Raw genomic sequence first — 13,937 nt, forward strand, 5'->3', positions numbered from 1 at the left:
GGGGAGCGCTGGTGTTCTGGAGTGGTGGGGGCAAAGAGGGGAGGTCAAAAAAGCAAACCGCATGGGCCTCGAGTGCAGTGGGAAATGGCTTAGCAGCATCCGTGCGAGTTGTGGCGGTTGGGTGGTGAAGTTGCTGGGTCAGTGCATGTTGCTGCCGTCAGTCAATCTGGTACGTGGGGGACGCAGGAGTTGTTCTGGATGGTTTCCGTTTACAACACGCTCCCTTGGTAAAACTTTCAAAAGCGCCCAAGTCCCGTTGTCATAAGTGACTTGGGAGCCTAAATTCCATTGACTTTCGAGGAGCCTTCGGCTCCCACGGCCGGACTTTGAAAGGTATCGAGGAGCCCAACTTCCACTGGCATCCGTGCGAGTCCAGCACCTAAATACCTTTAAAACCTGGCCCTAAGAAGCCGAGGCCCCATTTTGAAAAGTGACTAACACACCTAGGCTTCTAACCCCTCAAGGTGCCTAACACACTTGGACACTCTTGAACATTTTACCCCAATGTTTTTTTTTCCTGGCTTTCACTAAACAAGGGAAGTAGTTGCATTTGGGAAAACCTCACCTGGGGGAGAAGAGGAGGGATTTAAAAAAACAAACAAAAAAACCCCAAAAACCATTGATACAACTTCTCTGCTACCCTCGTCTTGGGCAGCTTCAGTCCATTGAATCACCATTTAATGTGGCAAATCAGACAATTCTTTCCAAACTCCTTCCTGTGGCGGCTGTGGGTTGCTGCATTAGTTCAGAACAGCACTCCTGCGTGCCTGTAGCGTCTGTTTGAGGCCTGGGCGTGTGCCTCAACCGGTTGGCTTGCTCTCCTTGGCTGCTCCGAGGTGCTAGCAAAGGATGGGCGCGTGGAACGCCCCTCAGCTGGGAAGGGCTTGCGGGAACGTGCTAAACCAGGGGGCGCAGGGATTCCACCCCCCCCCCGGGCGGCGCCTACTTCCAGTATTCTCCAGGTGCTGAACACCCAGGGGCCTCCCCGGGTTTCTGTCCCGCATGGAGCAATGAATGGAATGAATCGTACAGAGCGGCTGCCTGCACTGGAGTCCGTGTGGCCCAGGGGCTGGTAGAAGCCATGGCCGCTCCCCCCTGGAGAGCCGTCATTTAAAGCAGACGTAAATGTGGCCAAGTGTCTGTATTTTGTATTTTAAATCGGTCTTACTTTGATGTTGGCCTATTGCACGTGAATGCGGGTTGTTCTCCAACAGGCCTGTGTTCGTTGTTTGTAGGACTACCTTATGCCCTATGGCTGTGCAATTAAAGACTACTCCCGTGGCCTGTGCCAACTGCCACCTGCTCACTACAAGCCTTACACTAGGTCAACTGTAAGTCCACGCAAAAGCGATGTTGCCATTGGAGTTTATCAGCATCTGCTGTCTTTGCCAGATGATTCTCCGTCACTTGCCCAGGCCTCCATGACCTGTCTCCTTCCACTCCCCCTCGTGGGGGACTTAAAAAAAACCATCCCTTCAAAACTGACGGGGGGAGAGGAAAGCCCAAGTGAAAGGAGGAGCTGAGCCACTTGGCTGACTTGGAGAAGAGGGTGAGACACCCAGAATGGCACAAAATGGCAGCGTAAACTCCCAATCGACAACACTCGCTGTTTCCATGGTAGCCTCCCACCAGACACCAGTTACTTGCGGGGCCACTGAATGGATTCTCCTCTCTGTCATAGATGTTTTGAGGGGAGAGAGACCAGCAATTACATTAGCAACAGGCTCTGATACGAGCTTTAAAGAGCTCCCGAGATGAATAACTGGCTCCTTCGAGGCTGGTGGACAGAGCAGAATGAGGAAACGTTGGCTTCTTAGGAGGGGCGCTCTGGGCGAGGGAGTCGGGGTTGGTATTTGTAGACACACGGTGACTAGGATGGCCTCCTCCTCAGGCCGGGTCCTGCCTTGAACAAACCGAGCGCTCCATTCAGAGGCGCCCCCCGGCCCCAAGTTAACGTGGGTCCCATGCACGGCTGTGGGCAGCAGGCCCCACACACACAATAATGTCTGTTGCTCAGCCGAAGCAGAGCAGAAGTGAGCACTGGAGTTAAATCGAGCTGGGGCTGGCTCCAGACTGGGGCTGCTCAGCTGCTGGCTGGCGGTACCGGCTGCCACAACCAGACTGTACGTTCCCGGCGTGGGCGGCGCTCACCAAGCCAGAAACCTGCCTGCTCTCGAGGCATGGAGAAGGGGACTGACCCGTTAGCTCCCGGGCCGCTCCGCAAGGGGCTTGCGAAAGGCTGGACCCCGGCGTGGGGAGCAGAGCCTCATCTGCATGCCCGGAGCTGAGGCTGCATCGGGAGGGGACAGTCTCGCTTCTTGGGAGCAAATGAGCAACTGCTCTTGGCAGGGGTGTTTGGTGAGAAATAGCCTCTTCCTGGACTGGCCAGAGCCTGCTGCTTGGCTCGCAGAACACCTGGGTAGTGTGTGCGGGGGGAGGATGGGGGACTCCTTGGTCTTGACTCATAGCCCAGTTTAGCTCACCAGTAAAAGAGCTACTGCCGTCTCCTCCACCTGTCCCCGTCTCCCTCCACACACACCCTGGCATGGGGCCGGACTGGCTGGAGTGCCATGTCCCTTTGGTCCCCTGCAGGCTGCAGCCACTTTCTGTCGTCCTGCCCCCAGCCACCCGCCACGAAATGCTGTTCAGTAGCGGCCGACAGCCCAGAGCGCTGCAGTTTCTGGTGGGATTCGGTTACGAGGTGACCACGCTTTTCACAGACCATTTCACCAGCGAGTGCCTAACTTCTTCTCCGGGTCCCTTGAAAAGCGTGTGACACGCTCCGTGCGGGGATTTCTGTAGCAAGGTGGAACCAGACTCCCTCTGCCTTTGCTCTAACCGCCTTGTTGTGTAAAGTCGCACGCTCTGCTGAGACGAGTGTAGCTTCACTCCATGCTGCGTTAAACCCCATTGAAATCACCTTCCTCTTCATCTGCTTTTCTAATACCCGAAAGCTTCGGCTTGGAGCCCGAACGCCTTTGGGACCCAGCGCATTTGCTTTTCTACTTGTGTCCTTCCAGTGCCAGCTAATGGCCCGTCCTGCCGCTCAGCCATCTCACGATTGGTTTCCCTTGTTCTCCCTTAGGGCCTCGATGACTACGGGACAAGAGCTGGAAGCAGGTAAGCGTCTCTATTTCACGTAGTGTTCCATAAGCGAATCGTGCCGTTCAGAGCTCTGGGTACTGTGAACAGCGCTGCAGTATCCCTTGGCAGGAGGCATTCCCTGAGCTGGCTATAAACGGACTCGCCTGCAGGCAGGCGATGCTAGATTGTGGTAGTTTAGTGGTGAAGAGTCAATGATGGGTATAGACGGGACAGATCAGATTTATGAATGTCTAAATTATCTAAGTGTGGGATGCCGAAGAGTCCAAATGAACTAGCTGGCGTAGGCCTGTTCTGAGGACAGCCGGAGTCTCTCGGAGTCACTACTTGGCTCAGACTCTGGACCAAATGAGCAGTTCTCACTTCTCAAATGCAGGTTGATCCAAAGGGAACGTCTGCCCAGCCATCTTCTCACATCCCATGGGTTCACACTGGGGCAGCCGGGCCTGGCGTAACACAGCCTTTCTGAATTTTCCTACAGTATCTTCTCATGATACTTTCCCATCTTGAAACTGACTCTGCTGTCTCCTTGCCCTCACCAGGACTCGGTCCAAAGTATTAGAGAAAGGGAAGGTCCGTCTCCAAAAGCAGGCTCTCCTGCCTGTGTTCGGAACGGTCTCACTGAGTAGTGGGAACGCAGCAGCCTCTCACCCTGGGAGCAGGGCTCACTCTTTTGAGCTCTGCATGGGGAGGAGGGGAAGTAACTGAAATATTTAAAATAAAAATACAGAGAAGAAACATCCCACTGTTTGCCAAAAGCTGAGCTGTGTGGGGCATGGCAGCCCGTTGTGATGTGTGGGATCTGAACTCGCACACCAGCGTGCAGGGGGTTCCTCTCCCTCACAGGGGAAGATCCCGGGAAGTCCAGCATAGGGCAAGTGCAGGAATGGCTCTTGAGAGAGAGGCTTTACTGAAAGCGAACGCGTAAGACGCTCTGCGTGCGCAGCCAGCCCCCCCCCCCCCCCCCCCACCTGCCCTGCGGTTGTAAGGTAGACCGAGGGCCCAGAGGGCTAACCTGCGCTCTGGCAAAGGGATACTGCAGAGCAGTGAGTGTGGTGTTGTCCATCTGATGCGCTCTGCAATGACGTGCAGTCTGGCAGTCTCCCTGTGCTTTTTATTCCACAGTGGCAATGGCACTTTGGTATCAACTGTGTGAGGACACCTTGGCTAGAAATGGCAGCTGCTGCTTTGAAGAGCTTTCGGCTTCTTTCCCTCTTTTTTTTTCTCCTTTTATACTTCTTTTGGATTTTTAACTCTTGTGATCATCCAAGGAAACCATGGTGCTGCTATCCTCCCCCCCTCCCCCCGGTGTTTCCACTGCCCTTGTTTTATGAAGCCTTTCAGAGCAGAAACTGCCAAAGCGGGTGTGCTACTGTTGGCGCAGCCTGGAGGCAGTTGACGGTTACTGGTTGGATCCAGTTTTTGTAGGTGGTGAATGTTAAAAGATGCACTGTCCCTTTTCTGAGGCTTAATATGAGCTGCACTAGACTAACAAAATGGAAGAAACCATTTCCAAAATTGAACAGATATGCATGGCCTATGGTATTCGTACTGTTACTTTAACGATCCTTCCACTGTACTCCCATGCGCATTTCCTGTTTCTAAAGGGAAGGCAGGTGTAGACACAAGAGAGGTTTGGTCACTTTCCTCTCTCTGGGTGGCATCCACTTTAATTCAACCAAACGTTACAAGGTCGTTTTAAGAAAAGTGGAGCGTGCCAAGGTTTAGATGGTTCTTGCTGGGAGCTGGACGGTTGCCTGGCTCCCCCAGGAACGACCCAGGGCGCGTTGTTGGAAGGTTCGTTCTTTCGTTGTTTTTATAGACACATACATAGATTTTGTAGCAAGGTATTGGTACCTCACCGTAGTGCTCTGGGGGATGAATAACGGTATTCTGCAGCTTGCCAGAGCGATCCAAAGACTCTTTTGCATTTTGAAATTGGACTTAAAAAAAAGGCGAAAACAAAAAGCAACTGTTCTTGGGTTTTACTTTTTCGGGGAAGGGGGGAGAAGAATTCCATTGTTTAACTTCCTAAATCCTGTCCATCTTCTTTGTGTGTCTTAATAACTTTAGAGACAAACACAGTAGGATTGGAATTAATGGCTACTGGTATTGCTTCTTCAATCACTGAGTTCGGAGAAGTAAGTGGCCCACACCCAGAGTACAGACTTAACCCTTTCAGTTCCGGTGAAAGTCTTCATTGCAAAGCTGTACACACTTCCTTTTTCTGATGTGATTTTTTCAAACCTCTTTACATGCCTGTTTACTAGGACAATGCTGGCAATACACACTCTCACACGCGCACACACACGCGCACACACAGAAAAGATTTTTTGCTTGTTTTATATAATAGACTATGGGCATATGTAATAAGAACCTCCTGCGTTGATGTCATAATTTTGCTAAAGATTTTTAATCCAGGATATTCTGTGCTAAATGAATGAATGTAGAAAATGAGCAAAACTTGTATGAAGATTGTAAAGTGCTGAAAACCTTTTTTAAAAGCTGAAGAGAAATGTGTACTGAGTTATTGTTTGAATAAAAGTTTTATTTATTGCATTGAGTTGGGCTTTGGTGGTTTTTTCAGCTTTCATGTCTGTATCACTGACCAATCACCAGACTGCCTATGCCATATTTTTTTTCCCATTCCCCCATGATATTGGAGGGCCAGAAAATGACCTTTCTCCTGGCCCTGTTTCTCTCTGTTGAGTTTACTGGTCTGACGACTTGTATTAAAGTTAATTGCTGAATAGCAGCGACTGCACTAGTGTTCAAATACGTCGTCTTTGTGCTACACCAGTGTCTGGAAAGGCATGCTGTTGCAGTTGAATGACTTGCTGATCTCAAGTACAGGATAAACCTGGAAATAGTTGCTTTGCATTATGGCTTGTTGGTAATACCACAAAAGCAAGTGCAGCCTTTCCCGAACTGCAGCTGGGTGCCACTCAGGAGGTTGGCGTGCAGTTCACTAAAAGTAAACGGGTCTTTATTTTTTTTTCCTTTGCAAACTTCAATGAAAGGGAAAGTGCATTCTGAAAAGACTGCTGCACCACTTACCGGTGGGGATGCTGTGGGCTGTCTTTCTCATGGCTGGCAGATAGAGCAGGGGTTCTCAAACTGGGGGTCGGGACCCCTCAAGGGGTCGTGAGGTTATTTTGGGGGGGTTGTGAGCTGTCAGCCCCTGCACAGAGCGTGGCTGCGACTGTCGGCCCCGTGCACGGCTGACGGCCAGAGCCCTTCAGAGCTGGGCGGTTGGAGAGCAGCGGCTGTGGGCCAGGTGCTCTGAAGGCAGTGCTGGCCCTGGCGGCAGTGCAGAAGTAAGGGTAGCATGGCATTGGCGGGGGAGGGGGTGTCACGCTTTTGTGGGGGGTCATCACAGCCTGAAATATTTTCAATGGGGGGGTCCCAGAAAAAAGTTTGAGAACCCCTGAAGTAGCGGATATAAGCAGGTTTGTCCATCGTTACAATCTTCACCAGGGGGTTCTGATGAGGTCGAGTTTGTGTTTAAATGCTTGTATAAGTGATAAGTGTTAACCATACAACTTTTTTTCCTTTTTTGCTTCCTGTATGTGGAGGAGCGTGTCACACCGCTGGTGAAGTCTCCTTGGGTTGGAGCTAATCCCAGGGCAGCACTTGGTTCTTAGCCTAGCTTCTTTCGAATTAACCAAATACCCTTTTTATTTCCCACGAAGGCTGCTGAGTGCGTGTTATACGCGTCCTACAAACTGCATTTTGTTTTCATTACAGCCCTGATGTTGAAGTGGCCAGGTTTTGATGTCCCTGACTAGTTAGTAAGTTCACAATTTTATGTGCCAAACCCCTCACTTATCGGAGTGCTATGTACTGACTGGTCAGACGCTGGGGGCGCTAGCAGCCTGCTAGTGACTGGGTGAGGGAGGCGGGGAGTTAAATGGGTCATTGATTTGCTCATTGGGACCATCAAACCGTGAACGCTGGGTGGCCACTTTGCTAATGTCCATCAGCAGGTGATGACAGTCAGTACAAAGCACAGCCCCTCACCGGGCTCCATCACTTGCTTGCACCTAACTCCCTTGGTGGAAGCTTCCTTGAACTCCCTACACTGTCCGTCCATATAAGCCTCTCTGTTCCCCTCTCTAGCCACACTTGTATCTGCACGGCTCCCAGCTCAATGCCTGCCCCGTCCCCAGCCCTCCCTCTTGTACTTCTGGGGCAGAGCGTGTGCAGCCTTCTGGTTTCATGCTTCCATAGCTGGGCAATGAGCAGCTTTGTCCTATTCCTGCTTTTTAGAATGCTCCCCTTTCAATAACGCTCCCCCTTGGTTTTAGATCTCCCGTGAGTCCCAGTGTCTGAGGCTGTCGCCGAGTAATGCTGATGTTCTCTGCATCAAACACACTTCCAGTGACTGGCACTTCATTGCCGTCTTGCATAGCCTTTTCCCATTCTTCGGTCATGTAGGGATAGACAACAGACAGCTAGCAGTATTGCAATAAAGCACTGGAACAGCTGGTTTGGGGTTGGCCATAGTTAATGCCCATTGCCGTCTGTGCTCCAGAGTTCCAAGCTGACGGCGGCTTTGCTACCATGACAGTTTGGTAGCCTCCATCTAGTCCCCTAGTTGTTTGTTGAGCAAATCCAAGGGTTTGTGTCTGAGGCTTTTTTCCCCCCCACCCCCCATGCAGGCTGTGCTCCAGCTCTCTGCTTTGCCAGAACAAAGAAAGTCAAATGACCCCTGGTGAGTCATTGTCACCTTTTCATGCCTGTCACTCGACACAGACTTTATTTTTGGGCCTCCTAGGAAAAAAGAGAAGGGAGAGCCTGCATAAATTAGCTGGGAAACTATGCGCGTTGACTTGAAAACAGGGAGTTCATCTTATTTCTGGTACCCATGCCCCCCCGTGGAATAAGAGAGCTAGTGCTGCATCAGCGAGCTGGGACTAGGAGAGGTGCGATCACCCTTCTCTTAGCATGGCTGAAAGCCTGAGCCGCTCTTCCTGGGTTAGTGCTGGCTGGGGGCTGATGTTCTGGATTCTAAACCGCTGGGATGCTTCTCCTGAGGTTACATTTTGCTAGACCTGGTGTTTCAAGACACTGAGCTGCAGAAGCCACGGGGGTGGGGGGGGTGGCAGAGTGACACCCCAGAGTGTGGGATTTAGATGGGAGAGGAGCAGAGAAACCACCCTGCAAAAAAGGCTCCAGCTCTTGCTTTGCAGATGGGCTGGGAGTGTAACTGAGCAGACCTTGACGGGACCCTCGGATGGCAGGGGGGCCCTCAGCCGAGAGGATTGGTGGTTCAGAGGGAGCGACTCAGAATTCAGGTACTCAAAAAGCTCTTTAAAGACCCCCCCCCTCCAGTCTCTGCACCCCCACGAGACCCGGGGCAGCTGGGTTCCTCGCCATGTTGTTGTCTGTGTGGCGTCGGGTCGCTCGTCCGGCAGCGCTGCCAGATTGCTGAAGCGCAAACGCTGCCTCGAGGTATCTGCTGAGCTGGAAATTGTTTAAAGGTGCCAAATTAGCAGTGAGTCTTAGAAGCCAGGTCTACGGCCTCAGGCTTGCACTAGGACACTAAAAAGAGCTGTGCAGATGTTCCGGCTGGAGCTCTGAAGCCTGGAGAGATGGCGGGGGGGAGAGGAGAGGAAAGAGACATCATTGGCCCTTGGGATTGTCGGCATGGGGCTGGTCAATGGGGTAGAAGAGAAGGGAGAGTGGGAGCTAGCTAATGGATGGGAGAAAGAGCCCTGGTCTGGACCAGGGAAAGGTCAACAGGCCAGGGCTGCCCTGGCATTTACATTCCAAAGTGCATCAGAAACGTGCTGGCCTCTGGCATCCCTGCATGTACCCTGGACATGCCGTCACCTGCCGCTGGGCGTGGGAAGCAGCCCCAGAGCGTCTGTGCATTGCCGCAGCTTCGCTCTTCACCCCGTGTCCCTCCGAGCTGCATGTTTGTCCTCCACTCCCAGCCAGGCACCCTTTAGCGGGAGTTGTGTCCTGATTTCCCCACCCCCCACAACTGGTGCCAAAGCGATTGGAATCAAAAGGGTGTCATCGAAGCCAGGGTGCAGCCTGGGCCCAGAATTCCACAGTCCCATCCTCTCGCTGGAGGGTCAAAGCCATTAGCCAGAGTGACCCTGCTGGGAGGGACCAAGATCGAGCCATCGTTTGTGCTCCGCTTCTCCTGGGGCAGTGGGCAGCACCTGCTGCCGCTGTTTCTGCTGCTCGGGCGTGATCAGCTGGGCACACGACGGGCAGATCCTCCCCAGCCATGACTCGTGTCCCGGCCGCGCTTGCCCTCGGTGCCTGGCAGGGGAATGTGTTTGCTGCTGTCCCTGTCTGTCTGTCTGTGGCTCTGTGGTGTGTCGCGTACTGTGCTGTAGGGAAACACCTGTGTATTCTGCAAATACTAACTGTCTCCAGGGCAGCAGCAGCCAAAAGCCCCGGGCTGGGGTCCCTGGGCTCCCTGGGACTCTTCTTTTTCCTTAGGGGGATTTTTGTGCTGTTGTCTTGGGAGCCCAGCTGTATTTTGCTTTATTAACCCCTTGGACTATTTCCCCTGCTGCCCAGGCTGAAGTCCTTTCGCCTGCTGGCTCCCCACTCAGGGCTCTGGCTGACTCTTCTACCCCAGATTTGATTCTCTGTGCAGACTTGTCAGCCAGCCCTGGCTTTTCTGGCCTGCTCAGGGGGTGCCCAGAGCCAAAGTCCCAGTGGGGGGCTCCAGAGCTCCTGCTTCTTTCTTGACCCAGCAAGGTGGGGCCTACCTGGTGGAGGCCTGCTGAGGGCAGGAGCATGCTGCTTGGTTAGCTCCTAGGTTTTCACGCAACTGCAAGGTTGATACGGGTGCCGGGGGGTTAATAAATCTGTACCATGAAGGTGCATCGGCCTGCCAGCTGTGTGTATAACGGGTCGGCTAAAGCATGCCGCTCTTAAGAGTTCACGAGCTGCATTTCTTTTGTGTGGAATATTTTTGTTTAAATGTTTGGTCTGACCACAGTGCGTCTCCTCTCCTGCTGCCTTCCCTTGCGAACACCAACTCGGCACAGCTCAGCCCAGCTGCCTGCTCAAAGCAGCTGATGTGACACTCCCCCAGCACATTGTGCCAAGATAAATCCCTCGGCTTCCTCCAGCTGGTTTGTTGTCTGGGTGGGAACCACCTTCCTTCCTCCTGCAACGAGGTTTAGCTGAGATCTGACCTCCCTGCCCGTCTCTGTCCCGTGTGCATTGTTAACTAGCTGCAGTGCAGCCCGACTCCTCAGTCTCCTAAATTTCCTTCCTGCCATCTAAACTTTCACACTCATGGTGGCGGAGAGAACGTGCAATACCCTGTAATCTCTCAATTCCTCTATTAAGGCACTCACAGGAGTTCTGGTCCTAATGCAGCTCTGTGGAAGTACTTGTTGTTTTAACCCTCTCCTTCGGATTTCAGGATCCACTCCCATCCTTTGGGATTTTAAAAAAAGCCTGGACAAGTAGAAGTAGCAGCTGAGGGACCCATCCTGCACTCCCCAGATAACTTCAGAGCTCTTGTCTCTCTCTAAATTCTAGGCGCTTCCCTCTTCTCATGCTAGCAATCTCTGTGACACGCTCCCTTGACACAGAGTTAGAGCAAAGGGGTTTTTATACAGTAGAAGCAGCAGAATAAGTACATTCACCCATTTCTTACAATTTTGCCACACAGTGGGTGAGCGAGGTAAGGCAGAGATCCAGCCGTGCTGGGATGCCTTTAAAGCAAGACATGTTCAGCTCACACCAGGGATGTGGTTAGGTCTCCAATACGCTACAAGCAAAGCCAGCTTGCCAGGAGACCTGTGCCCAAGAGGCCGCCCACTGCAGCATTTGCCGTGGCAGAGGCCAGGTTCTCTAGGGAAAGCTGTGTGTGTGTCACTTGGTTGTGTCTCTTGCCCCGTTGTACTAGGCTGTGCGGCTCAGTTGCTAAAATCCTTCCCCACTGAACTGTGCCTTCCTTTCTCTGCAGAAATCCTTTCGCCAACATCCAGCTGAAACCAACCGTGACGAACGACAGGTCGGCTCCCTTCATCAGCTGATCCCTGGGGTTGCTGGAGCCTGCAAGTGCTGCCCGCCTGGATTGCTGTATCTGACCCGCTGTAGCCTCGGTGTTTGCAAGTCTGTCTTTCCAGAGCTTTATGTGTAGGCTGAGCTGTTTAAACTTGCTGCTGCTGCTTGAAAGCCAAGGGCTAAAGCTGGCCTTTTGATTATCTCTGTTAGAGCCAGTGTCTTCAGGGCAGTGATAGAGGTCTAGAGGGTTAAACTGTTACCATGGGTTCAGGCTGGTCTTTGCTGGTGTGGAAAGAGAACAGCCATCCAGGCCCTCAATTCCCAGCCTGGACCTTGAGCCCTGTTCAGCTGTCCTGAGGTTTAGTGGTGGACTGAAAAGCCTAGGGCAGAAAGATCAGCATTGCCGGGGGCACCGCTCTCATCACAGGCCATGCTGCTTGTTTGGAGAGTGTGAAAGCAGCTGAACTCCGCCTGTAGCCACAGCCTCTCGCTCTGCTCTGCTTGGGGCGCTGAGGAAGATACGGTGCACGGACGTGTAATCCTCCCCCCAGAGTCTCTAACAAGGATGTCAACAGTGCAGCTGGGACAGAGATTTCCAGCCTGGACCCACAGACTCATGCTTCTGGGGCTTGTGCTAATGCACTGAAAAGAGCAGTGTAGACAGGGCGGGTCCCATTCACACACGGCTGTGCAGTGGGGCTGAGAGGCTCCAGCCTCCATGCAGAGCTGATGCAGGCAGCACCTGGCCCAGCCTTAGTTCATTTCCCTTCTGGCCTGCAGCAATTCCCGGCCAGGGTGCCCACGGAGCTGTGCAAAGCAGCTCTGTCCTCACTCCAAGTGCTGCTCCGGGCGAAGGGCCAGTCACCCTGGCTCTTGCTGCCACCTAGCATAACCACCAGGACCAGCCGCTAGCAGGCAGGCCTGCTGCCCCTCCATCAAACAGTTGCTAACATTTCAACACCCTGCCCCCCTGGGGCGGAATCTGGATGTGGTTTAGCTGCGCCCGGTGCTGTTCGAATAGTCAAGTTAGAAAAAGCGCCTTTGGAGCTGGCAATAGCCCCTTCCTCCAGCAGCCTGTGCAAAGCAGCCCGGCATCGCCCCCCCCCCCCCCCCCCCCCCCCCCCCAATTGCGTAGCGTGAAACCAGCGTCAAGAGGAAATGGGTGCAGTGATGGAAGGGGCAGGAGCTTTGCTCCGTGCCAGGTCCTAGGCTCTGGGATGGAAACAGTCCAAGTCCCCTAGCCAGCCCCCCTCAAGTAGCCACCTCCCCCTGTGTCATTGTCTGCCTTGCAGGCCCCTGCCAGCTGAAAATTTGCAGCTCAGAAGTGAGTGTGGGACAGGCCAGCAGCGGGCCCAAGCCCAGGCTGCTGTGGCAAGTGCTTTTAGAAGAGCAGTTGTCAGGTTTTCTAGTGAGAAACCTCTGCCTTACATGGGTGCTCTCCCTGTACTCCAGTCCCGCCTGAGCCCTTATTGCTCGCTGAGGACCTCTCCACTGCACCCCCCCGGTTGCACCACGTGTGCCGCGGGTCAACAGTGCAGCCGCAGGGCCTCTTCTCAAACCCTGTGTCCTTACTAAAGAACGAGGGAAGGAGAAAACAAGCTCCAGGGAGCGGGAGCTGCAGCTGGTCTGAGCTGTGCCCCGCCTGGCTCCATCACAGTCTAGATTAGAAATCAGCGAAACACTCCATGCCCCTGCCCAGCTTAGGTGCTGCCTTTCTTCATCGTTTGTCCCTCTGCGTTTTTTAATTGCTAGATCGCAGAGCACGGGAGGTGGCTCTGTTCTTCCTGTAGTTTTAGTCCATAGACGCTTACACGTAGCAAACAAAACCAGCAGTAGAGGTCAGCGCTTGTCAGTGTAGGTAAAGGAAAGTGTATTTGACAGCTCTGCTCAACGGCTGCAGCCTCTTCCCGCTGTTGCTGCACCTTCCCCTGGAAGGCGAAGGTCTGCGGGGGGGGGACCACGTCCTTCTGTCCAGTGAGGTGGAATGGCCTGGCTCTCAGCTGGTGGATGTAGAGTCTCTTCTTTCAGAGGGAGACAAAACCTCATTGAAGGCAGTGGGAGCTCCCACGCCACCCCGTGGGCACCACGTTGCACCTCCGCGTGCGCTGCTAGTTTTGAAGCGGCCTGGCTCATCCACAGCTGAAGGGCCCTGGCTGCGCTGTCCCGGGGGTTACGTCTGTCAAGCAGTGTGGTCTCTAACGCCGGTAGCATGTCGCCTCTCTGCCCACAGGGGCTTCTCCTTGCTTGTCGGCAGTTAATGGAGGCTGGTGCACTGTGCTCTCACAGGGCCTGGGCTGCAGGAGGAAGTGAGGTTGGTGTAACGGTCTCTGAGGTATGAAAAATCCATGTTCCCTCAGGGCTGCAGTTAAACCCCCCTAAGCCCCATGTAGACGGCGCTAATGATGCACTCCAGCTGCTGCAGTGGGTTAGGTGCAGACAAGCTCTGAACTATGTGACTGTGCAGCACCTAGCACTGGTGTCTAACACAACAGCTCTGGACACTACAACTGTCACAACAAGCTGCTCAGCCGCTGCTGGGCCCTGCATGCATCCCCTCTCTGCTCATGAGGGCTGTGCCTGCTCCCACTATCAGCTTGTGAAGATCCGCAGGGCTACACCTGCATTGAGGCAGTAAGGGGGTGGCGTGGCGCCAAGGCCAGCTCACAGAATACGCAATGTTTGTCCCAGGTTTCAGGCTGCAACGTCTCAAGTCCTAGGATGAGACCAGCCTTTTACCTTGCACGGTAAAGAAATTGTAAATGTGTAGCCAGGGCTTGCCGGAGTGGGCAGCCAGCCTGAAACAATAGCTGCCAAAGCTGCCCACTCGCTTAACTCTGCAACCTGCT

The 13,937-nt window shown here is 53.4% G+C and overlaps 1 protein-coding gene across 3 annotated transcripts in view; it reads left to right on the plus strand.

The window, feature by feature from the left end:
- The window catches only part of BAIAP2 (BAR/IMD domain containing adaptor protein 2), an 83,583-nt gene extending 69,646 nt beyond the window's left edge, over positions 1-13,937 (plus strand). The window contains exons 12-14 of one of the 3 annotated variants that reach the window (XM_067547248.1): positions 3,086-3,120; positions 6,850-6,893; positions 11,051-13,937. In XM_067547248.1, the coding sequence (XP_067403349.1) occupies positions 3,086-3,120; positions 6,850-6,877 (63 nt within the window). In that variant the 3' untranslated portion in view covers positions 6,878-6,893; positions 11,051-13,937. Of the gene's footprint in view, positions 1-3,085; positions 3,121-4,227; positions 5,662-6,849; positions 6,894-11,050 lie in introns of those variants that run through there. The other 2 variants (XM_067547249.1, XM_067547250.1) reach the window with 2 other exon arrangements.

Source organism: Emydura macquarii, unplaced genomic scaffold, assembly GCF_026122565.2.
Source record: "Emydura macquarii macquarii isolate MOO-44397 ecotype Brisbane River unplaced genomic scaffold, CSIRO-AGI_Emac_v2 contig_1230, whole genome shotgun sequence".
Taxonomy (NCBI): domain Eukaryota; kingdom Metazoa; phylum Chordata; order Testudines; family Chelidae; genus Emydura; species Emydura macquarii.